Source organism: Blennius ocellaris (assembly GCF_963422515.1).
Source record: "Blennius ocellaris genome assembly, chromosome: 13".
Lineage (NCBI taxonomy): Eukaryota > Metazoa > Chordata > Actinopteri > Blenniiformes > Blenniidae > Blennius > Blennius ocellaris.
This window is the reverse complement of record NC_137662.1, coordinates 22,599,343-22,627,241: the sequence shown is the minus strand read 5'-3', so window position 1 is coordinate 22,627,241 and position 27,899 is coordinate 22,599,343. Positions and strand designations below refer to the sequence as shown.

Here is a 27,899-nt window from a genome sequence, read left to right as displayed (position 1 = left end):
TAATTTAGATTTTGTTAAAAAAAAAAGAATATTAAGGACACAACAGTGTTTTGGAAGTGGCTGGTGGGAGCACAGCGGCGTGTGCTTCATGTATTTGAACATGTTCAGGTGGTGCTGAAGGAAAAAAAAAAAAAAAACAATCACACGATCTGGACTGAAGCTGTTTGGGAATCATGATTTTTGTTAAACACAATAAACCTGTTGGCTGCACGATTTCATTTCATTGAACACTTTTAACACTGAGCCGTGTTGTTAATAGGAAAATAGCGGTTTGGTTGTAAGCTTGGACATTTGGTCAGTAGGTATAGAAATACAACACACACACACACACACACACACACACACACACACATTCGAAGCTCTGTCTTTGTGGGGCCAAAGTGAACGACCTTCCCCAACAGAACTAAAGGTGCGGTCCTGACCCTCCCCTCAAACACCACTGCTATGCATGAATGAATGAATGAATGAATGAATGAATGAATGAATGAAGTGTCACAAACTGCCTGAACCACAACCTTAACAACAGTCCTGCCACGTCTCCAACAATTAAACCTCGAACCAAACCATCTTAACTGAGTGCTTGAGGGTGAATTCATCCTACTGAATTCACCCAAAAATGAGCGGCCGGCGTGTCGCCCTGTCTGCTCAGACCGTCACTCCTCCTCCCCGGTCACACCTTTAACCTCAACCTTCAAAGTCCCTTCGCCCATTCACCCATTCACCCTCGGTCCTGAAACCCAGCCTGTTGCTCCACAACGTATAACGTTTGTGCTTTTCCACCTTTTTTTGGGGGGGGGCCCCACAAAGACGGCGACAGAAGACTACATACACAAATATACAAAGAAAGCCCATATATTCTGCACTGTATAAGAAACACATCCAATGAAATGAGCAGTAATTTACTTGATATGAAGATTCAGCTTAATTTACCTTGTTGGCGCCTGTTTGAGGAGGCGAGAACTACAATTGTATAAAATGTATGTTTGGTCAGTTGCTTTTTTTTTTTTTCTAAGTTGCTTTATTGTATGTTTAAATTGAGTATTTTATTTGTGTAATAAGAGGCTGTTCCCGCTCGGGTAACACATCGACAAACCCCATGGACTCATGCTGGGGGATTCACGTGTATTTTTCTGCCCAGTCAAGCTGATTGTGGATATTTAAGAGTGTGAAAAGGCCGGCTGTCTGCTCCCTCACCTCCTCCATCACCTCCTCCATCACCCGGTGGAAAGTAGAGTTTATTGTCGCCTTTGATGGCCGTAGTGTTCAGAACTACCTGATGAGTGGACCGCAAGACAAAGCCGAGGCTGGTGTGTGTGTACCAAAGAGATTGAAGACTTGTGTTGCTCTGTGTTCCTTCCTTTCGCCAATGAGGGGCCGCAATCTGTTGGTGTTTTGTTTTTCCTATGTCTCTTTTCTGTATTTCACTGCAAAGTCTTGCCAGGTTGCAAAGCTGCTATGGGACAGCGACGGCTCGGGAGAACCTTGTGTACATTTAATCCAAGGAGTGGCGAAAACGGCTGATGTAATTTGTAATTTGTACATGAATAAATGGCTTTTTTTTTTCTTTTTTCTTTTTTTTTTAATGACTTCATATCACAATGTACATGAAACTTCCGTGGTAATAAACCAGATATTGTGATATTTAAGGCAGCTGCTTGTCTGTTTACTCGAAGCTAAAAGTCGATAACAAGCATTTGCAGTTTCATGAGCATAAGGAAAACGCTGCACGTTTCCCAAGTCTCCGGCCGACCTCGGGGCCTCCTCCCGGTCGGACGCATCTGCGAAACCGAAAAAAGGACGGCGACCAGGAGGCGTCCTGATCAGACGAATCGCCTCAGTGTGGAGGAACCGCGGCTCAACTCTCATCCTCTCCCTGATTGAGGAACGCCTCACTCAGTCATGACAAGTGACGCCCCCCCCCCCCCCCCCCCCCCCCCCCCCACAAACAAAAAAGTGTGCCTTGGCTCAAAAAAGGTTGAAAAACACTGCTTTAAAGAGCCGTTAGTGGTTCTCAGAGCGCTGCCCCCTGGAGGTTCCTGGGTTCTCTGGAAGTAGAATGAGAGGCAGAGCTTTTAGCTCTCACATGTGGAACCAGCTCCCAGTTTCAGTTGGAGGCTGACACAGTCTCTACTTTCAAGGCTTTTCTATCTGATAACGCTGACAGTCCGAGCTGCTCCAGGACGCCCTGGGACATTCTGGAGTCCAGCTGCTGTAGTTTAGCAGCTGTGTCATTTCTCAGACCGCGGCGGCTTTCGTGTTTGATCCTCTGTGGGAACCTTCAGGAAGGTGCCAGGGCGGCTGCTCTGTCGCCAAATGTTGATATTAACATGGCGGGTGAATTTTAGTTGGCTTGATGTACAAACGCCAAGATGATGACCAACGTTCCAGAGAACCACGCTACGCATATTTCACTCTCCCGTGTGGGGTGAGCAATGGGAAAACATTCGATTTTTTACTTGGAAGATCGGAGTCGGAGGGTGACCAGTCCAAAAACTATGAGTAAAACTGTTGAGAGGAAAACACGGAGGAGGGAGATCCCAGATGTTTTACAAATGTGTTTCTGCAGGAAGGGACCGTTTTGTTTTTTTGTTGTTGTTTTTTAACGGCCAGCGATTCGTCTCAATAAGCTGTGGAGAGAACTTCAGTCTGCCACTGCAGAAAGGGGAGAGAAAAAAATGTATTAATAGTAGCTTTAGAAAGGCCCAGAACGCAGACATAAGAGATTTTGACTATGGATTATAGTTTGCTGCTCCACCCTGCCGCCGATAGAGGTGACTAACACACTCGGACATATTGGCCGAGCTGCCCGACACAAGCCTTTGTTTCCTGTAAACTCAGAGTCTATTTTTAGACGTAGGGTGTGTGTTGGTGCGTGAACAAGGGAGAGTGAGAAGGAGACGTAGTGACGACGTAGAGTTTGGTTTTCTGCTCTGTGTCATTGACACTGCGACAGTATTTTCATTTAACCGCAGAGCTTCAAAAGCGGTTAAAACGTGACGTTCCTCTCGTTACATTTTGGGTTTCATTGAGGTTTACATTGACGGGAACACTGCCTGAAGCAAAGGCTGGGGGGGTTAGAAAAGCTGAGAGTCAATAAGCACAAACTCTTTTAGTCATTTATTTAAGCAAAATAATCGTTTAATTATCAGGGGAGCCCAAGTCCTCGAGGGCCCCGGTCCTGCTCCTGCTTCAGCAGACCTGAATCCAATGATGATGTCATCACCCAGGTTGTGAAAAAGCCCAATAACGAGCCTCTCATTGCAATCAGGTGTGTTGCAAGTGGGCGGGAGTTAAATCCTCAGGTATTTCTTTAGCCGATTGCCCAAAAAGCACTGAAAGTCCCACTTCTTTCACTTCACGAAGCACATAGAGGACGATTTTAACATGCGAGTAGTAAATCACGCCTCATGTGGACTAATTAGCTTGTGCACATTTTTTCGTGTCAGAGAGAAATTGAAGGTTTTCCTTGTTTTCTTGGTAAGTAAAGGCTCTGCTTTGGCACAAGTTATCTGGATATCTGGGAATCTCACTGTCATGCGTCACTTTCCAGCACTGTGTGGAGAACATCATCGCCCCGCCTCTCTGCTGAAACAGTTTGGAGGGACAATCAAGGTTTGAGTTCAATTCTTTTTGTCTGGCCAGGCAGCAGGATGTGCAGCCGGAGCTTTTGTTTCGCTGGACATTTTTAGACGCTCGCAGAGACAAAACAATGAGTGCAACGTCATTGGAGGGGAATAGAGGGACGGGCCCCGGCCGATTGCACAAACACACCACGACAATGTGGGAACACACACACACACACACACACACCCTACAAAGAGAATAACACTGACAGCAACTCTGTAAAAAAAATAAAAATAAAAAGACGACGACTAGATGGTGTATTTTAGATGGTTTTTCACCTGATGTTTGGAGGCGCTCTGGTACCTGCTTGTGGCGTCTGGTACCGGAAGTCAAGCAGAACGAAACTCGACCGTGTGCAACGTGGTCACAGGCTTCCTGCCGCGCTGCCTTACCTTGTGTGGTCGCTATATTTAGCCCCGTCCAGCCAACACTGGCAGGAAAACTAAATTGGGGGGAAGAATTGGAGGAAGTCTGGTGACCATTTAGACAAACAAGCTCACACAACTGATATCGCCACTGGCTGAACACACAGCAGCATTGTACCAAAATAGACAAAGAGAGAGGGGGGGGTGGGGGTGGGGGGGTGTCGGAGGTCTGATTCATCACAGTTGACCAGAGAGTCGAGCCGCTGCAGAAGAAAGGAGAAAGTTTGTGGATTTCGAAAGGGTGAAAAACTGTGGATTTATTCATTCATGGAGGCGTTAAAGACGCGGATCCATGAGGTGTGTTGGTAGATCCTGGAACCTGGAAGGTAAGGCAGGACGTTTCTACAGGTGCTTCGATGTCCGCGTGTCTGTTTCTATAATCCAACGATGCCGTTTTTGTCTTCATCTCTTGGATCCACCGGCAGAAAAAAGTGTGGTAGCGCTATCTTAACTTTACACTTCAGCTGTAACATTTCAGAAAGAAGGACCGTGAGGTGAATAAAAGAATCTATAGCATTCGGGTCTCACTGTCTTCACAACTTTGCGAGATATAAAGATACACAAACACATCCCGAAGGACCGTTTCTTGCGAATGCGACGACTGCAGTGTTTCCCTGCATCAGCTGCTGTGGAGTTTCTGCAAGCCGGTGGCTCCAGCTGTCAACGTGACAGCGTGTCCTTGAGCAGGACAATGAACCTGAACCCGATGGAGGTTAAACACTTCGCACGGTGGCCTCCGGCTCGGCGTCCATGGTTTGGTGTGACCGGAGCAGCTGAAACGATTGAATCACTCAGAACATGTTGTGTAGGTAAACGTTAACTGTTGCACTGCTGCAAGGGGAGATTGTTTTGTTTTTTTCCGGGTTCCACGTTTGCGGCTGACTTTCAGCGTTATTGACATTTAACGTTATCGCGTTGGCCTTCAGCACATTCCTGCATTGTCAAAGCTTCAAGGTTTAAACGTCGTCTGACAGTAAGAAATCATCAGGATTTCACGGAGAAAACCTTTTGTTCCTTGGATGTTCAATCACATTCAATCACTTAGTTCTGGCTATAGGGTTGCTCACTGCTTATCGACATGTGACTTTTACAGAGGATTTCCATGATTATTATTATTAATAATAATAATAATAATAATAGTACCCCGGGATCCGTGCTTTGGCCCTTCATACTCAATGAACGTCCGCCGGCTGCACTGTCCTAAAACGAAAACCCTCTTCCTGCTACGTTCTGATGCATTCAGGGTTTTTCATTGCTTCTTCTCTTTTCTAGTTTCTTCATTCTGCAGAACGGCAGATTGAAGCTCCTCGGGATTCAAGTTGGGTGTACTGGGACTCATTGTTGAATCATTAATAATAATAAAACAAAAGAGTCCTTTCTGCTGTATGTGAGCTTTGTTGTTTACCTTGAACTGCCTTCTGACCTCTGAAAAGTCAGAGTGATGCTCAGATTTCAAAAGCGCCACGGCATGATGGTCCCACCTCCATGTTGCAGTGTGTGTGTGTGTGTGTGTGTGTGTGTGTGTGTGTGTGTGTGTGTGTGTGTGTGTGTGTGTGTTTCACCTGTTTTCCAGTCTCCTGTTGCACCTGCCGCTGCTCCTCCAGTAAACACGACATGTATGTCAGGGTGAAATGAGCATCTGATATGTTTTCGTTGCCGTTCGTTCACCGCGGCTCATAAATAAGCAGCGGCACGGCCGACACCTGCATTATCTAATCAATATATTGACTTCATTTAACGTTACCACGGTAACAGCAAGGCAAAAAAAACAAAAACCCAGAGTAACTTGACTCTGCTGCCAGTGAATATGGAGCGCTGGTCCATGTATTCATGACGTCGGCGACGGTGTGACGGTGGGATTTAACTGTAAAGAACAAACTGAGGGATTCAGTGGCCCACTTAAAAATCATGAAACCTTCTGTTTACCTACGAACTCTAACGTGTCCGACCTGACTGGAATACCAGATTACAGTGAACAGAAGAAGTGATTTACTAATGGAGGAGGAGGTCAAATAGTTAAAAGTAGTTTTTTACTCTTATATTTTCTTTATCCGATCAGGGAGCTGGATAGGGGATACCGGAATATTTACTTCATGGCCAAGTATGCCAAGTTACCGTTAAAAAAAATCTGATTACTGATTACTAGTTACTCCTTTAAAAAGTGACTTGGGGGTCGGGGTGGGTGGTGGGGGGGTTCTGCTAATATTCATTTTTATGAAAGAAAACTACCAAATGCAGTTCTTGTGTTTGTTCAATTACTTTTGTGTTAGAGCGAGCTGGCCTGTGATTGGCTGAGACTGGAGAAGGAGGCGGGTCAGGGTCGCGTGTGTGTGCGTGTGTGTGTGTGCGTGTGTGTGCGTGTGTGTGTGTGTGTTACCGACTCTTGCCTGAGAAAAAGTACTCAGTGGCGATTTCGTTTACGAAAAAGTGGAAAAAGCAGTTTGAGGGCTTGACGGTTTTGTGTCGTCGGTTAACCGGGTTGAAGGGCAGACAACTGGAGAAGCGCTGGGCTCAATGGGGATCCTGTCAACAAGGTGGACACGTTTGGTTTTCTGATTAGTCCGACTGAATACCGGCTACACACTCTCCTCAGACATAATTCACCTCAGTCTTTCAGGCACTCCGACACAGACAAAAAATCTCTTTCACAAAACCAGTTCTAATGAAAGTGATTAGGGGCAAATTCCACAGACCATGTTCAGACAGTCATATGCGCTTTCCCACTAACCTGAGACAAAGTGGGTGTGTTGCAAACACAGCCTGTAATGTAGAGTCTGTTGTTTGTGCAGTCCAAAGCAAAGGAACACTGTCCGCCGAGGCACAAAGACAGAGTTTTAGTCTGAAGCAGCCATAACTTTCAAAGATAATCTCAAAATAAAAGTCTTCTCTAAAATGTACCAAGTTATTTTTATACTCTGAAGAAGACTATGAGTTTTGTCCTCTTGATGATAGAATGTGTTTCAGAAAAGCGAGGAAATGACGTCCATCAGCTGCTTTCCCAGAACCCTGATTGTTGTTCTTCGTCGTGGTAATAGTTTCTCAGCTCCCCTCCAGTTTATTTTCTTTCTCTTTCTGCTTTCTACTCTTACTTTGAATTCTCCACTTGGTTTTTTCTTTTTTTTTCTTTCTTTTTGGAGACATTTTTCTTGCTCTTTCATTAAAATACAGTTGTTAATGTAGGTTTTGTTTTCTGTGGAACCGTAGCGGCATTCTGCAGACGTAAAGTGACATCTAGTGGTCCAACACGGTAGGCACTGGTAACTTTTGGTATGTAATCACATGACCTGCCAAACAAAACATGCATGAATGTGCACAACTCCTGCCAGGAGTTCATTCGTTCATTCGTCACCAGTCAAGGTGGTTTTCCTGAGCCTCTGTGTTCAATGCAGACACCTCTCCTGAAATAGTTATTTGCGAGTGGGCTTACACGTCAAAGTGGTAAATGAAGCAAAACACACTTTCTTTCAAGGTTCGAACAAAAACTACAGACACCTTTTCAACCATGCGCCAAACGCCGACCACAATCCATCCACCGTTCAGATCGAGACTCGGCTGAGCTGAAGGAACTTCCTACTTCAGACATGCTTTGCGCCCTGTTTAATGTAATTAATGTGTAAATGTTCTGTCCATTCTGAGAAATGTGACGTCATGGTTTTAACTGTATGTGTGGCGTCTCTTCACATAAAGTCTGATCCACCACGTATAGGGACCGATATGGACTCCAGGACATGTAGTCAAGGGTTTGAGGGATTGGGGCTACGACCAGTTGAAGGTTGGAGGTTAGAGGGTCGGGATCGCATGGTGTCAACGAGTGGGCTTCGCAAGTGACGCTGTACAAATGTGTGTGTGTGTGTGTGTGTGTGTGTGATTGTGTGGATGGGGGTGGAGTGGGAAGGTCACATGGCAGACTGCTGCTGCTCCAGGCAGCTGTGTTTACCAACAAGAGGAGGAGGTCATAACATAGTAAACGCTGCACCATGGGAGTCTCTCTCGGCGCACCAGCAAGTAGCAGGGTGGCTGCAGCAGGCGCTTTTCCTCCAGGACCGTGGCCTACGCGGTTGCTAATACTGAAGGGGTAAGCTCCAAATATTGAATATAATATGATATGTATGTCCTATATTTTAAATGGGGAACTTCAGTGAGTGACTTCAGAGTCGCAACGTTATCTTTGCACTTTGAAATTCCAACGGTGTGTGTGTGTGTGTGTGTGTGTGTGTGTGTGTGTGTGTGTGTGTGTGTGTGTGTGTGTGTGTGTGTGCGTGTGCGTGCACTATTGTGTCCTGTCTGGATACTGTATTATGTGGCCGCACTGTCCTGGGCCGGTGTGTGTGTCACTGAACGGTGACATGAAGCACATAATGACGCATCGGTGAAGCCCAGACACACACACACACACACACACACACACACACACACACACACACACACACACACACACACACACACACACACACACACACACACACACACACACACACACACACACACACACACACACACACACACACACACACACACACACACAGTGACCTATTGTGGAGGCAGTAAAAGCACAAGCCGCGCTGAAGGGCACAGCTGACTGGAACATGGAACACAGCCGAGCTGTGAGATGGGAGCAGGAAAGACAGTGTCAGGGATGCAGCGTGATTTGTGCTTATAGTCACATCCAGAGAGAGAGAGAGAGAGAGAGAGAGCGAGAGAGCACTCCGGAAGCTTCAGAATGGTCTGTTTGTTGTTTGTTTGAGAAGCATCTGTGTGTCATCCTGTCAGCAGCGTGAAATTCTCTTGAGCCACAGATCTCTTTGGAAGGTAACGTTACTTGAGGGAAGGTGGAGTCCGATTTATGTGGGCGGTGCAAAGATTGCATTGTTTATACCGGAGTCAGTGGAAGATACATAGTTGAGGAATTCGTTTTTTTTTTTAACTCACATATCAGACGTCCTCATGACATTTCAAGGAGAAGAACACGTCTGAAATTCCATTATTTTTCCTCACGTTCGACAAATTCACAACTAACCTGGGGAAAAGGTAGTAGGAGAGGAATTAAAAGAGTAACATACAAACATGGTCACACGCTGCAGGGAAGGAAGCACAAACCTTCAGATCCACCGAGAGACGAGACGTCCTGCCGTCCAGCTTAGATATACTATGAATGAAAGGGGATTGAAGGGTGGAGAGTTACACGGTGTGAAGAAGTGAGCGGATGAATGCATGACAGAGAGTTCTCGTTTCGGACAAACAGATCAAAAATATTCAAAACAGCAATAAAACAAAGCAAAGAAATACAATAATGAGCCGTAACGAGGAGTCGACGAAGCATCAGCTTATTTACTTCTGCATTAATTAATTCAGTAATCCCTTTGTCACCCATGGTTCATCTGTATATTCATGTTCTTTCTGCTACAATTTCATTGGAGGATTTTCTTTTTTAAAATTACATAACAAAGTGAATCTTCCTAAGAAAACTCTCCATTACTGGGTGAACGCCTGGAAAAATAGACGGCAAAACCCCAAAAGTCAGACGGCTTCGCTTTCAGTTTCTGTATCCATGCTGATGAACCAGGATCAGGCGAGCTTTTGCCCCTTTTGGATGTTTACTTTACGGGGTCGTCTTGTCCAAGCAGGTGGAGATTGCGTCGGACATTTTCCCCCCCGTGTGACTGAGTGACGGCGTCGCCGGCAGGCGGTGGCGCAACAAGTGGACGAGCGTGGCCACGAAGGCACCTGTTGATTAGATAAAGGTGAAACGTGTCTCACCAATCAGGCGCTTAATGTTTTTTTTTGGTGTTTCTTATCCTGTGGACCAATAGAGGATAATCAAGATTTTCCATTGAAGTATATTTAGATTAACAAAAATAACCTCGGAGGATTCTATGCAAGCAAGCAACTTTATAAAGTTTGTTTTTTTAAGTGCTGTAAATAAGATGTAAAAGTGAAGTTTACACAAAACACACAATAAATACAGACAATTGCAAATAAAACAAACACAGTTAATGCAGATCAGAAATGATACAAACGTGGGTAATAAATAGGGCATTAAAAGAAATAACTAATCAAGTGAAGAGTAAAAAGTGAACAGCTCATGTGTTTTATTATTAGATTTTAACTGTTACTGGTATTTATTTACCCGGTGATGTAGTTTGTTGTTGCACTATTTATGTATTTATCTATTTGCACTGCCTGCGCTGTGCAGCTTTTAATTGCTGCCATCAATGATTGATTGGTTGGTTGATTATTTATTTATTTATTTATTGCTAATTATATGAAAACAACAATTATGTGAATAGATTTTTTTTTTTTTTATGAATTGCACTTTATGCAATCACATTCCACCATGTACACACACATATTCACTCGTTCTCCCAAGATACCACTGAAGGTGCTCAATCCATCCGTCTGGAAGTAATTCACGATTAAGCGTCTTGCTCAAAGACACTTCAGCATGCGGCAGGGGAGACGTGGGATTGGACCCGCAGACATTTATAGACGAGACATCGCCAGGTCTCCTTCTCTTCTACGTCTCTGTACCTGTTTGTCACTTCCTGTTTCATTTTGACTCGCCTGCATTTTTTTAACACGTTGATGTAAATCCTCCGACAGGCGATACACGGACGACTCTTTTCGCATGAGGCGGGAGCTGCTGTTTCCCATCGACATTCTGTTTTCCTAACTTGTGATGTTACTGACGGCCTGCCGCTCCTAGGAAACCCCTGACTGGTGCACAGCCGTGAGCAGGAAGTGCGGGCAGCGTCGCCACTCCAGCTGGGGATCATGGGCTCGTCCACGCTAGGGAAGGCCGCCACTCTCGACGCCATTTTGAACGAGTGCATCGATGCGTTTGGTGAGTGACCAGCCGATTGGTCGATTTAGTCAAACTCGAACGATCCCCACTGGATTTACACCGCACAACAGCTGAATGCTGACTGCAAACAGATGGAAAACCCACATCTTTCTGCACAGCCAAGATTTAAAAAACCACGACTCACAGAGTGGAATACAGCTGAGTTTGGTCAATTCTCAACAGATTTTCGTCACACGTCCGTATTTATTTTAATGGGTGTCTTTTGAAAGTTTGTTTTCAATATACCCGGTTTTGAAAAACAGCCTCCACACTGCAAATATCCCAAAATAAAAATATGAAAGACCTGATGCCTTTGTCATTGGCTGTGTGTGAAATCAAAATCACCCTGCCTTGATACCACTGTACATTTACAGCACATTTCCTGTTTATTTATCATAAATCCTTCATACTGATCCTCTCAGCCTGACTTGGTCAAAACAGTCCTTTATGTTCGACGATGTTTTTACCCACAGAAGCTTCATAATTACAAAGAATATAGATAATAAGAGAGGAGGCTGGACAGCAGTCAGATTTCTGGAAGAATCTGACGTTGTGTTTTTCCACAGACGACAGCGGGGAGCTGCAGAATAGCCTGACGCCTCGCAGCCTGCTGCTGATGCATCGCTGGTATGTTACATCTCCAGAACTGGCAGGAAAACTTCTGCGGATATATCCTATCAATGTGATTAACCGTTCACCGTGGCAGTCTATAACACAGTACTATTAGATGTGCTTGTTATGTACTCGCTCACACTCATGGTTGGAAATAACCCATTAGAAAGTGCCTCTTGGTCGTAATGCTGTAGATATTGGTTACAAATATAAAATATGAGATAAGATACAGCAAGTAAGTCTATTTGAGTGTTGCTTTAATCATAACGTGGAATCAGGAGGAGAGTCTTTCTCTGACTTACCCAGAAGCACATTGTGAGCGTGAGTTGAAACCGCTGTTTGATAAGAGTCCAAAACATCCTGTCATGTTAATCCTCACTATGATTTATTGTATTTAAAACACCAATGTATAGGAATTCACTCAAGAAATGTGAATTTCACTTGTGAAGTAGCTTTTCTGCGTGTTTCTGAATCAACCAAGCTCCCAGTGTTTCCCCACAATAATTAATACATCGTGCATTATTTGCAGTAACCAGTGAGGAAAATTAAAACATTTACATATAAATAATAGCACCCAGGCCCGCTTTACAGAAGCAGCGAGTGAATTCCGAGCAGCCTCCTCCACGTGGACTGTCTTCAGTCGCCACAGCGATTATGAATTAATTGTGAATATGACCTGAAGGCGACGACGAACGACTGCCGCAAGGGAAAAACCACGTGCAGGGAGCATGACGGCGTCAGACTCGCTGGGAGGTGTTGGGCTGAAACGCCAAGACAAGCTCAGACAGAACAAGACTGGCAGGCCACTGGGAAGCACGAAACGAGAGTGTGCCGGAAAACCACGGTGGACGGAGCTCGAGCGCCGCAAACAAAGGGAAGCCTTCATTACAGTACGACAGGTCGCTTTTGCCAAAATAGAAAAATAAGAGGGAAATTTACAGGCATGGAAGAAATGTTTCCTGAAATAACTCTCGAAACGTGGTGGGAAGACATGGAAAGAAAAAAAAAACCAACTTACACAGTGTAAAATACGAGGGGATTGATCTTGTAAAAGCGCAAGATTAGTGCCACTTACAGCCGTGTGTGGATTGTACTGCACAACTTTGCCTCTCCTTGTTATAAAACAAGTTGCATCCATACGACTTTATCCAGCGCAGCCTCTCATGTCAGTGCTTTACCTTTGCCTTCTTTTAAAGCAGCCCAGAAACACATTAAATTTTTTTTTAGAAAGGGTGATATATCAGGCAAAATCTATCCATAGTTTTTGTCCATTGTCACATCATTTTGGTTGTTAATTTATCAGTTGGCCTCATAATGATCAGTTTTGCACAACAGTCAGGAGAAGGGGGGGGGCTGGGACCCTCGTTATTTATATTACATTCACGTATGATAAATAATCTCAATCCACAATCATCTTTTGCCGAAACACCAAGACATTTTCGAGAATTAGAAAGATTTGCCCCCCGAATCCCCTTCAGGAAAGGCTGCGGACTCGTCTCCACACAGTGGTCAGCCAGACTGGACCAACAGGTTGAATACATAACCTCCCGGCCACAAACATTAATCAACCAATATGAGAACCTGGCTGTCACCTTGAACTCAAATTTTTCTTTCCAGCCTTTTGTCAGTCGGCCAAACTCTGAAAATTGATTTATACCACGAAATAGTCCTGAATCTTTCTCATCTCAGCAGGTTTTAGCAGACATCATCGCACCACTCCGATCTCAGCTTCCCTTTCTTTAAAAAAAAAAAAAACTTTTATGACACAAGAAGTCAAAAAGGTAGAGAGACGATCTGAAAACAGGGGGAAAAGGGAATTTTACACTGAGAACGGGAAGAGAAGTGACTCACTTAAAAGGTGAGGGAAGACAAACAGGAAGTGTACTGCAACGCAACAAAACAGTTGAGGACAAAATGAAAAAATAAAACCAGGAAGTGACAAACGGGTAGGAGTCATAGACTTTACATAGACGTGGAAGGAGACCTGACGGGAATCTGTTCAAAACTACTAACATCCTTCTGGGGGGGGGGGGGGGGGGGGGGGGGAAGGAAAATCCAGCACTCAGTATTTCTGTGTCTTAAATGTGATGATGTATTTTGCATTAATGTGTGTCAAAATGTGAAATGACAACTCCTTAACTGAAGTTCACGTACCGTGACTGCAAAGCCCAGGACGGCCAGAGGAACCGGCTGAAGATCTGTTACCTCATGAGGTAAGGCCTCACGCGTTGACGCCTCCATCTCACACACCCGGCGCCACACCCAGCAAAATCATTTGTTGAGTTAATGCAATTGAATCCATGTACTCAGATTTAGTAAATGAATAGCAAATGAAAACAAAATGTATGAGAATGAACGCTTTAACAAAGAGAAACTCAATAAGCTCAATCCTGATATGGAAACTAAACAAGTGCTTAGTGGATTTGGTTTTTTGGTTTGTTTTTTTAGTGTATAGCCCAGGAAAACTGCCTGAATTGACTCGTATTTTCTTTCAGACTGATTTTGCATGTTTATATTCTCAATATTGTAGTTTGCGCATCATGTACATCAAGCTTTTGATCTATTTTTATGATCAAATCTGCAACATTCCTGGAAGAACTCAACCCAATTCATTATGGAAGTATTTGATTACATCCTGGGATCCTTTTGATCTATTTTGTGCACATTTGAGGTTGATACCGAGAGCTTACTGTATTATGAGTGTTCAGATTCAATTATTTTGTTACTTAAACACCACAAATCTATTGATAAGAAGGTACATGAGCAGAAGTTTGTTTTGTTACAATTGTCATTTAATGAAAAGCTGCTGTCTCTCGCTGTGACGCTCATGAGCATTAACCGTTAAAATGCCATTGTGATGTTTCACTAAAGTCTTGTTTACTGGAGGAAGAGCACCGACTTGATTCCTAATTACCCTGTGATTCTCAGTGACTCTCCACTGATAAAAACCCCCAAAACAAAACATCAAGTTGAGGCTAAAACAGTGGAAACCATGACGATTTGTGAACCTTCCTGCACTGTATCGTCAACAAAAACGCACGAAACTCATCACGAGTCTTGAGATCAATGGGGGGGAAGAAAAGAAAAAGACCTGCTCATGAATACGAATGTGTGCCTCCAGGTACTGGATAGTGACTTTTCCCGCTGAGTTCAACCTGGACGTGGGTCTGATCCGGATCACAGGAGAGTTCAGAGAAGTGGCGGCTCGGCTCGGGTGCGAGGAACATTTCAAACTCATTGACATCTCCACCATGTAAGGACCCCGAACGCCTGCAGAAACTGTACTCGTGTGGTCACTACTGGCAAGTCTACTCACCAGAGCCACTTGACAGATGATTGGAATGTCAACTCTCAGTTTATTAAAATTAGCTACTTGAAACATGAAATCAACGGGAGAAATGTTTCTAATATTGTCCATCTTTTTATTTTGTTGTATAAATGGCAGGAAATCGTAATAGATTTCGGGCCTGATTTTTAAAAATCCGCTTTCAGATTTGCTTGTGATTTTCTAAAAATGACACAGAGAATTTAAAGAAGGGTTTTGCATGATTTAGATCCTGTTTACATGATGATCATCTGCAAAATATATTGCTTCCTTGAACTGAACTGAACTGAATTTGGCTGAAAAACAAAAAACTCAAAAGATGATCTGTCAGCAAGTCAAAGCTGTGAAGGGGGGGTGAGATCCAAATTCAAACATAAAGACTCTTATGATAAGGTCCATAAATAAAAGATCTTAGCAGAAGTCGAGCTGAGGGAATATACATGTCAAACAAACAGCAGCTTCAGGCTAACTGCACCACCTTTTCAGTGAAAACCAGAATAAAGCATTCAGAGTGAGTGAATCACATTGTTCATTTATCACCTCCCTGTATGTTTGTGTGATCTGGTATTCAATATTCAGAAATGCAGGCGGTTCCACCATGTGTGTACGCAATATTGCATTAGTGCTCAAAGGGTTAGTGCTCAAAGGGTAAAACAGCTTCTCGAGATTGCACTGATAAAAAAAACCAAACAGACATCTAATTAGGATCTGACTGCCTGGGTACGTGCACCATATTGATGTTTTGGCAGCTTTTTAGCTCCTCACTTATTTCTATCGGTTGCTCTCTTTGTAGTCCTTCATACGACTGGATGCGGAAGTTGACCCAGCGGAAGAAGCAGGCCAAGAAAGGCAAAGCGTCGCTGCTATTTGATCACCTGGAGCCCATTGAGCTGGCCGAGCATCTCACCTTCCTCGAGTTCAAATCCATCCGGCGGATTTCGGTAATTCAAAGCGAATCCATCCATGATGACTTTCGAATGTTTAAACCAACAATACAAGCTCCTATCTAACCAGCTTAGATGTTCAAAAGGTTAAAAGGTTCAAACATGATGTTGCATGGAAGGTAATCTATTTATGCACTGAGGATTAAATAACACACACACACACACACCACACACACAGTATGTGTATATATAGCACTTGTCTCTTTAAACAGGGAGTATTGGGTATTTGTTTTTATCACGCGTAGTACTGGAATGTCTTCATCTCAAGATATTATGTACAATATGCAGTGTGGTTTACAATTTCTTAAACAGTTTGCTTGTTTATGTCTTTGTCGAGTTTTAATATATCTAAAAAGGTGATTTATATCAGCACAGCCTTTAGCGGTGAAGCTGCTGTTGTCTTCCTCAGCTGGCTCACAACAGTCTTTACTTCTTGACATCATTACAAGATATTTTCTGAATTGTCTCCTTTCTCAGATCTTCGGTCTCTTGATCGCCATGTGCAGGGCTGATTAAAGTTTTAGCTCAATAGCTGGCATGAAACCAAAGACCTGACCTTGAACTTAATAATGTAGGAAACAAAATGACATGAGAGCAATGACAAAGTGTTGATATTGAAGTTTTTTTCTTTAAGCCTTTAAAGAAAAGAAAACCCTTTCATCCTTCCATCGTCTTTCCTGCTTGGGTCTCAGTGGCAGTTTAGAGAGTAAAGACATCCTCCAACTTCCTTCACTAGGGAATTGGACAAGAACACCCAAGAAGCCCATGGACGGTGGTGCCCCATGACCTCCTTGAGGCCAACCAACAGTTGCCAGTGGGATATTTGATTTCTCATGTAATCTATTATAGAAAACTCCACTTTAAATAATGTCATCAAAGTCATTGCTCTCACTCTTTGTTCAGTGGTGCTGTGATTCTTTTTTTTTATTTAATAAAAAAAAAAAAATTACAATAGTTTTACTGTTTTCATCATTCCGTTGTAATGTTTGGTTGCTATTTGTTCCAGTTCACCGATTACCAGAGCTACGTTATTCACGGCTGTCTGGTGGACAATCCCACCCTGGAACGCTCCATCGCCCTTTTCAATGGCGTTTCTCAATGGGTCCAGCTGATGGTCCTCAGCAAGCTCACGCCACAGACCCGTGCAGAGGTCATCACCAAATACATCCACGTGGCTCAGGTGAGACTGAATGGAGGAATCGCCACGTGTCACCCCCCCCCCCCCCCCCCCCCCCCCCCCCCCCCACCACCATTTCTCAATCAATTTGTTGTGGGCAATTAGGGAGGAAAACCTTCCCTTGAGTCATGTCACCTTCCGTCTTCAGAAACTCATGCACCTGCAGAACTTCAACACTCTGATGGCGGTGGTGGGGGGGCTGAGCCACAGCTCAATCTCTCGACTAAAGGAGACTCACCTCTACCTGGCTCCGGAAGTCGTGAAGGTAAGCCAGAGCCAGTTCCATTGAACAATTCCTATCATTCGACAAACCTCACGTTGACAGGAGTTTTCAAACAGTATGCATTATTATACCACTGAGACCATCGCAAAAGTTGACGGTCTGGCAAACGTTACGACACTTTCTTGAGCACCCAGCATGCAGTGCATTACAATTTACGTGTAGAATTACATGTGGTTTTTCGGGAGCTGCACGGTGGCGTATTGCTTAGCGCTCTCGCCTCACATTCAGCCCGGGGCCTTTCTGTATAGAGTTTGCATCCTGGGGCGTCCTCCAGTTTCCTCCCACAGTCCAAAACAGGCATGTGAGGTTAATTGGTATTGCTCTTGTGTTTGCCCTGTGATAGACCTTGCCCATAGTACGCTGGGATCAGGCTTTCAAAATGGTTTTGTCAGGCGAAAATTGTTTTCTGACCTTCCAAATTCAACTACAGATGATTCTCAGGCTGCTGATTTTTCTTCATCAGCATAACGAAACAAACCCCATTAGTATAGAACAAAATACGGACCAGAGGGAGAACTTCCCCATCAGCCCCAGCATGTCCCGAGCTCAGATTTTAACAGCTGCTTCAATCAGGAACGTTCAGTGTCTGAAGAGTTGCCACCACACTCTCCTCGTAACTCAGCTTCCCTGTCAATCCAAGCATTTCTCTCTCTCTCTCTTTTTTGACACAGATCTGGAGTGAGATGACAGAACTGGTATCCTCCAACAACAACTACTCTTGTTACCGAAAGGCTTTCAACGAATGTCGGGGATTCAAAATACCCATACTGGGCGTACACCTCAAAGACCTGATCGCGGTGCACGTCGTCTTTCCCGACTGGGTTGACGATCACAAGAGGGTGAACCTCGTCAAGATGCATCAGCTCTACGTGACTTTTAATGAGCTGGTGTCGCTGCAGAGCGCGGTGGCGCAGGTTGAGCCCAACATGGACCTCATCTACTTGCTGACGGTGAGCGATCATGACTGCAGAGGTAGAACAGCCTGCGAACATAAAGATGTCCTTGTTTGTCCGTCTACAGAGTTTTGCTTGGGTTGTCCATTTGGCTTTGACTTAATTCAGCGATTACTTTACTTCATTTCAACTCACTCGTGCATTTGGGGGGGTTCATCATTATTCTTCACTTTTTTTACTTGTGAGAATGGGAAAGGCTTTCACGGCTCACATGTGTCTTCGTAGATTATTCAAAGGGTTTAGACGACACCTCGTGACAACGTCAGTCTTTTACATCAGCGGTCCCAATGGACCGGTTTTATGTCAGACAATATTTTCACGGCTCGGCCATGAAGGTGGGGCGGATAAATACAACAAAATAAAATGATACGGCCGACACAAAAACTGGTCATTTGTAAATATAATGATAAATGTGAATGTGTTATTCTGGGCCTTTTTCCTTTTACAAAGAAACCTTCCAAAGATGTCTGTTTTTTAATTCATTTTGCTGCTTGTGGGTTTAATATCAGCGCTAATGCCTCACGTGACCGAGACAAGCGTGAGTCATAGACAGACGTAACAGATGTAATTTCAAAATAAAACATTGTTCGGACTTAATGCAAGTTATTCATTCTTTCTGCGTGGCCCGGTACCAAATGACCCAGGGTGTTGGGGACCGCTGGTTTACATGACATATACTACAACCGATGTGTTTTTGCAGCAAATCTCAATTGTAAATAGATTCTTGCTTCCACCAGACTCAACATTCTTTTATTTTTCAGCTGTCTTTAGATCTTTACTACACAGAAGACGAGATTTATGAACTGTCCTTGCTACGAGAACCACGTAACTCAAAGTCATCAGTAAGTTTCTGACAAATTCGAAACCATAATGAGGCAAATATGTTCATGGGGGAGGGGGATTCCATCTGCAAATGCTTTTGAACAGCCGACTAACTGGCTCCTGTTACATTCTTTTACTTTAGCCCACCTCCCCAACGACTCCCAACAAAACTCTCGCCCCACTGGATTGGGCCTCTGGCATCACCACCAAACCAGACCCGTCTGTCGTCAATAAACACATCAGGAAGATGGTGGACGTGAGTTAAGATCTTTCCTTTTTTTTCTCAGATTGTGTCTGAACGTTGCAGAAACATGGGCGTACAATAGTGACCGGTGTCTTGTCTGCTTTTGGGAAGTCTGTCTTCAGGAATTATGACCATGACCATGATGGCTATATTTCCCAAGAGGACTTTGAGAACATCACAGCAAACTTCCCCTTCCTGGACTCTTTCTGTGTTTTGGATAAAGATCAGTAAGTACGGATCAATACTATTGCAGCTCAAAGTTTGCTTTCTGAGAACAACTTCCTGTGGTGACAATGTGATGCATTGGTTCGCGTCTTTTAATGTTCCTTGGGCGTCAGTTTTGTTTTAAATTTTCCTGCAATCAGAAACATTTTCCAACTGATCGATTCACTTGAATTCTATATCAAATGTACTGAATTGCATAGTCAAACATAAAGATTCCACTCCAGTTTTGTGTGCATTTCAGAGAAGCATGATACCGCGAGGAGCATCGCACACAACCAGCAGTATGGAAATGAGGGTTTTTGTATATATTAGAGAAGGAGCCGTTATGTGGTATTGTTCACGTGCTGTTTGTGTTTGCTATGGACTGAATGGAGGGTGGATAGGATGATCTATTTGCCCTAAGAGTGGATATGCTACAGACAACTGACTATTACGAAGCCAGTAAATAAAAGTTGCGGCGAATCTCTTTCACCACAACGACAGCTGATGGGATGAGCTGATTTACAACTCCTTTTCAAATGTGATAAAACACAAACAATAGAAAACACCTGTTTGGACCGGAGCGCTTGTTTATCGGGATCTTGATTCTCTGCTTCTTCCTTTGCTTCCTCTCGCCCCTTCCTCCTAGAGACGGATTGATTAGTAAGGATGAGATGACGGCTTATTTCCTCCGGGCCAATCCGCTGCTCCAGTGTAAAATGGGACCCGGCTTCATCCATAACTTCCAGGAGATGACGTACCTGAAGCCCACCTTCTGTGAACACTGTGCTGGATTTGTGTGTATCTATGTCGTCTGTTTTGTACATTGTCAGTGTTACTGCATGAACTGAAAGAGCAGTTTTGTTATTTTTTTTGTTTTATCTTACATGGTTTCTGTCATTTCCTCATGTTTGTTTTGGTGTTTTCTGTTTCCTCCTCTCTTCGTGTTCCCGGCCCTGCAGCTCTGGGGGATCATCAAACAGGGCTACAGGTGCAAAGGTACAGTTTGATCAAACTCTGTTCAGAATTCTTAAATAAGCTTCGAGGAACATGTAAAATTACCTTAATGATTTTTTTTTTTCTCATTATCAGAATTCAGGCTATTTCGATGTGTTGGCAGCAATATGTTTAAACTAACTTCTTAACATATTATAAGATAATTTCTTCCATAGATCTCTCATTTTATTTCGGAACTTCCAACCACACAATAAGTATGAACAAGACAGGAGCCATATTGATCAATGACACTCTTATCTGCTCATTATATCTACTGAACAGCTGTGAATACTTGCTTCTCCTTTTTATCTTCTGACTGAAAACCACAGCCAGGGGGCGCTGTCCAACAGTGACGCTTCATTTATTTTTCACCATCAAATTGCAATCCTGTTAATTTTTCGATCAGCTGATCAAATTAAATGATAAGATTGCAGCAACCGCAGCCGAATCATCATCAACAACAACAAAAAAAGAAACAAGAGCAATGAAAAGGGAAATAGTTCTACAGTCTAAAAGTGACCACGGAGTGACACAGAGCAAACAAACTGAGACTCCTGACTACTTTATCAAAAGTTTTTACACTTTTTTGGAAGCTGAAACGCCAAATAATAATAATAATAATAATAATAATAATAACAAAAACAATCTCCAACTGAGCTGAATGTACACATTATCTACAGTGATCATCCCCACACTGCACACAATGCTGGAATTGTTGTGCCTCAACCACGAGCTGATGTGTTTCTATCCACGTTGCAGACTGTGGCGTGAACTGTCACAAGCAATGCCGGGAGCTGCTGGTTCTGGCCTGTCGGAAGCTGATTCGCTCTGGTTCTCTGGGCAGCGTCTCTCCATCCAGGCCGACCCACAGCTCACTGCCCAGCAGCCCCGCGCTGCCCATCTGTAAAGGTCATCCTACAATGCTAAATGTACTGAACAAACGCCACCACACGGTTAACTGCGCATGCAAAGTTAATCTGTATGTTGAGGGCAGTTTGAAAATGTGGCGACTGACAAGAGTTGCAATAAGAGATAAAGGGAGAAAATACGTCATCCGAATGTTTTCTAACACGAAAAACCCAGTACATTAAGCTATTGAATATATAATAAAAATGAATAGTCTTTTCTAAGTCCATTTGTGAAGTCAAGCACCATGTGATGCATGTCATCCTGGTCACTCGGTTATTTCTGCTCACTCTGCGTGTGGAACAGCAATCCTGCGGTGATTACGTAGGCGGCCGCTCTGCACATGCACTGACGGCAGGAACATTAGTCTCCAGTTGTTTTGCTACAGTGATGAAATGAACCTGTCGGTTTGCCTCACGTTTTAATACGAGATGCAGGTTTGGTCATGTGACCGGGGTTCGACGTGGAGCCATGGCGACGCCCCATTGGGACAAAAAAAAAAACTTTAAAATACTCCCTTTCACCGGGACCTGCAGAACCAGAGAGAGAGAGAGAGAGATAGAGAGAGAGAGAGAGATAGAGATAGAGATAGAGATAGATAGAGAGAGAGAGAGAGAGAGAGAGAGAGAGAGAGACTCACTCACTCACTCACTCACTCACTCACTCACTCACAACTGTAGCCTCTCAACTGGAATAGTGAGTTATATTCAATAGAACATTTTGCCGAAGCGTTTTAACTCAGTCTGGGACGACGTGAAGTCCAGTGGGCACTGCTGAATGTGGGGCGAGAACCGTGTCACGTTGTTTTGACACTTCCGACGACGCCACCCTGGGGAACTGCACCCCAAGAAATACTAACTCCAGCTTATTACGGTCACACGGGTTCAATAAAAACCACGGGAGGGGGGCACCACCGGATTGTAAAGGGCACCTCCCACCCCGTGGCCCTGAGGTAGATTTAGGATCCATCGGAGAGATTATATGTCTTGACCTGAGGACGACTCAAGTTTTGTCTGAAATGTCTGAAATGTCTCTCAGTATTGCCTCAATGGCTCGAGGTCGTCCGAGCAGGACAAAAGAAAAACCAACACAAATACCACTGAATGTTGGCCAAATATCGGCTGGTGACTTGACAATGTTACTTCCACTCTTTCAGATGAGGACGAGGTGTTTGACTTCCCAGCCGTCGCACCTACAAGCCCGGGTCGTGAACCTCAGTCCATCACCCTGATGACCGGCTCGGCTCAGAAGATCTCGGTGTGCCTGCAGAGAGCCACCGCCAGCCAGGCCACGCAAACCGAGCCGCTGTGGCCTGAGCACAGCTACGTGGCCACAGACGGCGGCTCGCACACCTTTCCCAAGATGAAATACCGGACTCACAGGAAGATGTCGAAAAATAAAGGTTTCGCTCGGTGGGAGAACCAGAATGAGAAGCAGCACCCGCTGGTTTGTCCTCGGTTCGGCGGGAAGGCCCAGGAGAAGCCTGAAGGCTCCAGAGCAAATGGGATTACACAAAGACAGAAGGTATGCGACGGCATGGATTTTGATTTTTCATATTAATAACTCATCGTCAGGTAATGAAATGTCCACGTTATCTAGTAATGTGTTCTTCTGGCCAATTGGTCTGATCAGACTTTTAATGTCAACCGTAAGAAAAAGAACAATCGTCACATTCAGCTCTTCAAATCCTTAATCATTATCTCTTAAAGTCCCAGGTTTAAACCGAGGTACTGTGAAGAGACACCTCTTATTTTAGACGAACTTTCTGTTGAAAATAGGAATATGACAAGGAAGGGCGACGGCTCGGAGTTGATGGGAAGATGGACGGAGCCAAATATTGGGCAGTCTTTGAGAAAAATACCTGTAAGGGTTCACGCCGATATTCAACATTACTTATTGACAGAATCTGTGTGACCTTGCAAGTACGATTTAAAACAACTTAATGCGGTAGCAGAAATTCCCAAACCGTTTTCTCGCCCTTCAATCCAGCAGTATGTAGCGACTGTGTCAGAGGCAGCACTGAGATCCAAACCTGAGACGACTGATAGATGATTCACAGCTCATGTTGACGCCATTCAGGACTTTAAAAAGTTGTGTTTTGGTGCCGTGGTTTGACCATAAAGTTGTATAAAAACTGCCTTTTCGATAATCTTATTTGGGTAAGGCAGGTGTGATATGGACTTATAATTATTAATCACTGAAGCATCCAGATTACTTAAAAAAAACCAAGAGGGTTGGTAACTAGAGAGCTGTTGACTATAATCTGGAGTACATCTGGGGACTCTGGGTTATTTTCTTCTGTTCGTTCTTCTTGTCTGGTGTCAGATAAGCTCATTTAACCGTCAGAGGCTGAGCACATGAGGCAAGTTGAATTGAAAATGCAATTGAACAACACGCTAAATCGACAACTTCCTTGGTTAAAAGTGAAAATCCTTTTTGAAACATAAACCAAATCGATACGATTGAAATTAAATGTGGCAAATTTCCAGTGAAAATGAAAAGTTCTGACGGACGAAATACGACAATGCGGACGAAACAGACGGTTTGACGTGATGCGACCGAATGACGATTCCTTTTTTTCCCTCCAGGACAGCTGACTTGGTTGTGGCGGTGGCGGTCAGTCCCGCGCGTCCAGAAGGCCCACGGCAGCTGGGACCAGGAAGCTGTTTTCACTGGGGGAGGTGCTGGGGAGCTGCCTCAGGCCTCACCCCCGCTGACCCGGACTCACCGTTGTCCCGTCTCGTCTTCAGCCTCGCCCGTCGCGCCGCAGGGGGCCGGGAGCGGTGGAGAGGAGCTCAGAGGGCCACAGACCCAGTCACGGCTGTGGACGGTAACGGCGTGGCCGCTTCATCCTCAGCATCCCGGGGGGGTGTTGCTGCAAACAAATTAACTGACAGGAAAAGAGAGCGAGAGAGAGGCGAGTTTTGAAGGTGGAAAACGCAACGGGTTCGTATGACAGCGGAGACGTTTGGAGGCGGAGTCGCAAATAAAGGGAAAGACAAAGTGAAAGTGAACGTCAAAGTAATGTGGCTGATCTTTATGCATGAATGTAGCTATTATGTCACTCTTAAAGGGCCTAGTGAAATGCAACACACTTCTATGCAAAAAACGATAGTTGGGGTACTACTTATAAGGTTCCTCCGACTCTGCCCCACCACTGTTGTCGCATAACAAAGTTATTTGAATTTTGAATCTCCAGCCGACGAAATCGGGGGAATCCTTCTTCATGAGCGTGACATCAAGACTTGTGCAGATCTCGATCTGTTGTGTTCATATTGGCTTGTTTCCCTCTTAAATATTGACGTTTTAACAGTGTTTTGAAGTTATAGTCGGCGTTTTATGAGCCTTGACGAAAGATTGAGCCTGGAAGAGACCAGAGAGAGGAGAAAAGGAGCACAGGTGGCGGGAGCCGCTAGTGGCTAGCGGTAGCGGCTAGCGGGAGCCGCTAGCTCGGGCGGCTAGTAGACGATCAAGTAATACCTGGACTCATCTTCGGTGATTCCGCGCAGCCGGAAAAGCACTTCGACATGATCCAGGAAGCCGGTCGTTCTGCCAAAAGTCAGGAGCCTCAAAGCCTCAAAGGTGAAAACTGGCGGCTGCTGAGGCGAGGAGACGAGGAGACGAGGACGAATGGAGGACGAACCGTCTTCTGCTTCTTCAAACATGTTCCAGACGGGGTCACCGATGGCAGAACGACACATTCTGTGTCTTCTTCATCAATCACTGGTTTCAAATGATGATGATGAAATATCGTTAAATTCAGCCTCTTCGTCGTCAAAACTCTGATCCTCCATAATGTAAACACAACTTGGGCGTGTGCACAACTTGTGATGTCACTCTGTTATTGTCAGAAGCTCCGCTGAGCAGCGAAAATAGCGCTGTTTATCGGCTATTTTCTCGCAGATTGCCGAGTTTTAACATTTTACCCTTCAGCCAGTTAGCATAAAAATGTCCCTAGAAGCGACAGCCAGAGTGTTTTGGAGGTCGAATTTTCATTTCACTAGGACTTTAAGTCTTTGTGTGGACATGAGTGTGACACTATAGATGTCACCAATGTTCTACTATAATTCACGGTGGACATATTGGAGTTCCGAGTAAGAAAAAGATCTTAACTGTGGTTAAGTGGTCGAATGGTATTTAATGTAGATTCTCTATTGTACAGCAACGCCGGTGGTAAGTCTTCAGTTTCTGTTTGTATAAATAAATTATTGTGTACAGTATTGCCAGTCAGCTGAGAATAATTTATATAAAGTGTCTGTTGAGATGGACTTTCACGTCTCTAAACTCATCAGACAAGATGAAGGTCAAAGTAAACCGTCAGGTGCGTTGCAGCACCTTTAACATGTGGGTTAAAGGTCCGAGACCCCCGACCTTTTAAATAGCATTCTGTACTCCCACCGACATGGTGGTCTTAAAAAAAGAACTTGTTTTCACACATATCAGTTGATTGATGCTCATGTACCTTGACAGGTTTGAGATTCCCTTTGAGAGCATAGCGGTTGGTCTGTGATCAACTGAATTATTGCTTTTCCTGAATGGGAAAAACCAGGCATGAACGCAAACATGTACTTCACATTATTACAATAAACTTTGTAAAAGAAATACAACAATGAAACTTTTTTTTTTTTGTGGTATCAGTTTTACGTGTAGAGTAGAAGTCCTGCGTTGAGCTCACGTCTGATAGAATATTTAAGTCTCACACGGTAAATGAGACTTTTTTTTTCGTAATTCTTTCTTTGCTTTGCTCCGTTTCCTTAAACTGGCACTGTTGCCCTTCCTCTGCTGAAACTACAATATAAATTGTCTTTGGTTCACTTTCTGTATTTCCTCCGTTGGATGGTCCAGCAGCGTTTCTCAAAATGAACTGCGCCAGCGTTCAGCTTGAAGGTAAACCGAGACCCTGATTTCAATCGGATCAAATGAAGACCAGACTCCATTCGATTCAATTCAATTCGTCCCGCATGGGGATGTTTGATCATAATAAATCAGCAGCTCCACACTGCAACAACTGTTAGTTTAGTTGCAGAGAATAAAAAAAAATGTCGATATAAATGGATAAATATGTATGTATGAGACCCTTAAGGGGAAAAATACACATAGTAGCAGCCGATATAGACAATATCGCATCGTCACAACACCCAAAGAAAAGTTGAAGTAACATAAGTTGGATTCAATATTATGAAACAGCGAATTACATTTTTTTCAACCGTTGACACAGCATAAAGTGCACATAAAATATTAAACAATATATTTTGCTGTGTATTACACAAATATTGATTTGCAAGAAATTAGAGATGAACCATAAATATACTGTGTAGTAGAAGCCATAACGTATTAGCTTGACCTTCTGACCCCTGGCCAGATGGTTTGATCCTAACTCTAATAAACACAACTTGGTTTTGAAAAACAGCCCAATCAGACACAATCATATACAAAGAGTTGACAACAGAGACGCATGCTTTACTGAGCTTTCAACCCAAAAACACATAAACCGGATTACTACAGTCACAACTATTATGATTTTGCAGAATATATAGTCACAAAGAAGACTTTGGGGCAGCCACGCTACTGAAACACAAGATCCTTCCTCGCAATCCAAATTTAAAATGTGTAAAAACTCAAATTGAATCCACATTTTGTTGACAGTGGTGCAGTGGAGCCGTCGTGTTTTACCCAGAACTCGATGGATTTCGACTAAAGTAGATGGTGACAAGTAGTGTCGGCCATGATACACATAGTTTAGACGGCTTTGAACAAAATGTCCGCCATTTTTTGGGCGTTTTTTTTTTTTTCAACAGGAAGTGTGTGGAGACACAGACGAGACAGGGGAGTCAAAATAAAACAGGAAGTGACAAACAGGTAAATGAGGCCGTCTTGACAAAGACCCTTGATGATATCGTGACATATATTAGTTACAGTTACTACACTGATCCAAACACCTTCCAATAAGCAACCATGAAACCACCAAACTGCGACATGGGGATGCAGTGGTGTTTTACAACACGCTATTATTTATTATGTTTATCTTGTTTTATCAGTCACAGCAGTGAAATTTGACACAAAAAAAACAAAAAAACCAACAACAACCAAGGTTTAATTTGACGTGACCTTCGTCACACTAAGGCAGGATGAAAACTAAACCAAAAGAAAAGAAAAGAAAAAAAAGAAAAGTAATTAGTGACTTGGTGAGATTATGCTTTGAAGTATATTTATTGACTAATTACAGAAAAGGTGAGAAAGAGGAGAGAAAAACTGTAAAAAGTTGGAAACCAAAACCTCAAATTCTAAAAAGCTCAGCTTGAATAGATATTTAACCTTAAACATATTTAGCCAAGACAAAATAGTTCACTGAAAAAAATACACAGCAGAGGGGGAGAAAAAAGAAAATACAATATTTAAATTGTAAATTGACAATTGCAGCTTGAAGCAACGGCGCTTATTCTCAATTCCTTCAATCTTGGTGGAAACAGCAGCAGTTGTTGTTGTTGTTGTTGCAACAGTTGTTATTGTTGCAACAATTGTTGTTGCAGCAGTTGTTATTGT

At 43.7% G+C, this 27,899-nt stretch overlaps 2 protein-coding genes across 2 annotated transcripts in view; both read left to right on the top strand.

Moving 5' to 3' along the window:
• Positions 1-1,650, top strand: part of ltbp1 (latent transforming growth factor beta binding protein 1) — a 96,290-nt gene extending 94,640 nt beyond the window's left edge. The window contains 1 exon segment of the mRNA XM_080507483.1: positions 1-1,650. This exon segment is cut by the window's left edge and continues 673 nt beyond it. The gene's annotated coding sequence lies outside the window, so the exon portion shown is untranslated.
• Positions 1,651-4,255: 2,605 nt separating this feature from the next.
• Positions 4,256-25,899, top strand: rasgrp3 (RAS guanyl releasing protein 3 (calcium and DAG-regulated)). The gene is made up of 17 exons (XM_080507467.1): positions 4,256-4,375; positions 10,753-10,890; positions 11,457-11,554; positions 13,648-13,715; positions 14,624-14,755; positions 15,621-15,768; positions 16,778-16,951; positions 17,097-17,213; positions 17,903-18,181; positions 18,946-19,026; positions 19,149-19,262; positions 19,362-19,477; positions 20,104-20,251; positions 20,417-20,453; positions 21,210-21,359; positions 22,513-22,880; positions 23,945-25,899. Exons 2-17 carry the CDS (start codon positions 10,821-10,823, stop codon positions 23,951-23,953), a joined length of 2,109 nt encoding a protein of 702 aa, XP_080363593.1. The 5' UTR covers positions 4,256-4,375; positions 10,753-10,820; the 3' UTR covers positions 23,954-25,899.
• Positions 25,900-27,899: the final 2,000 nt, after the last annotated feature.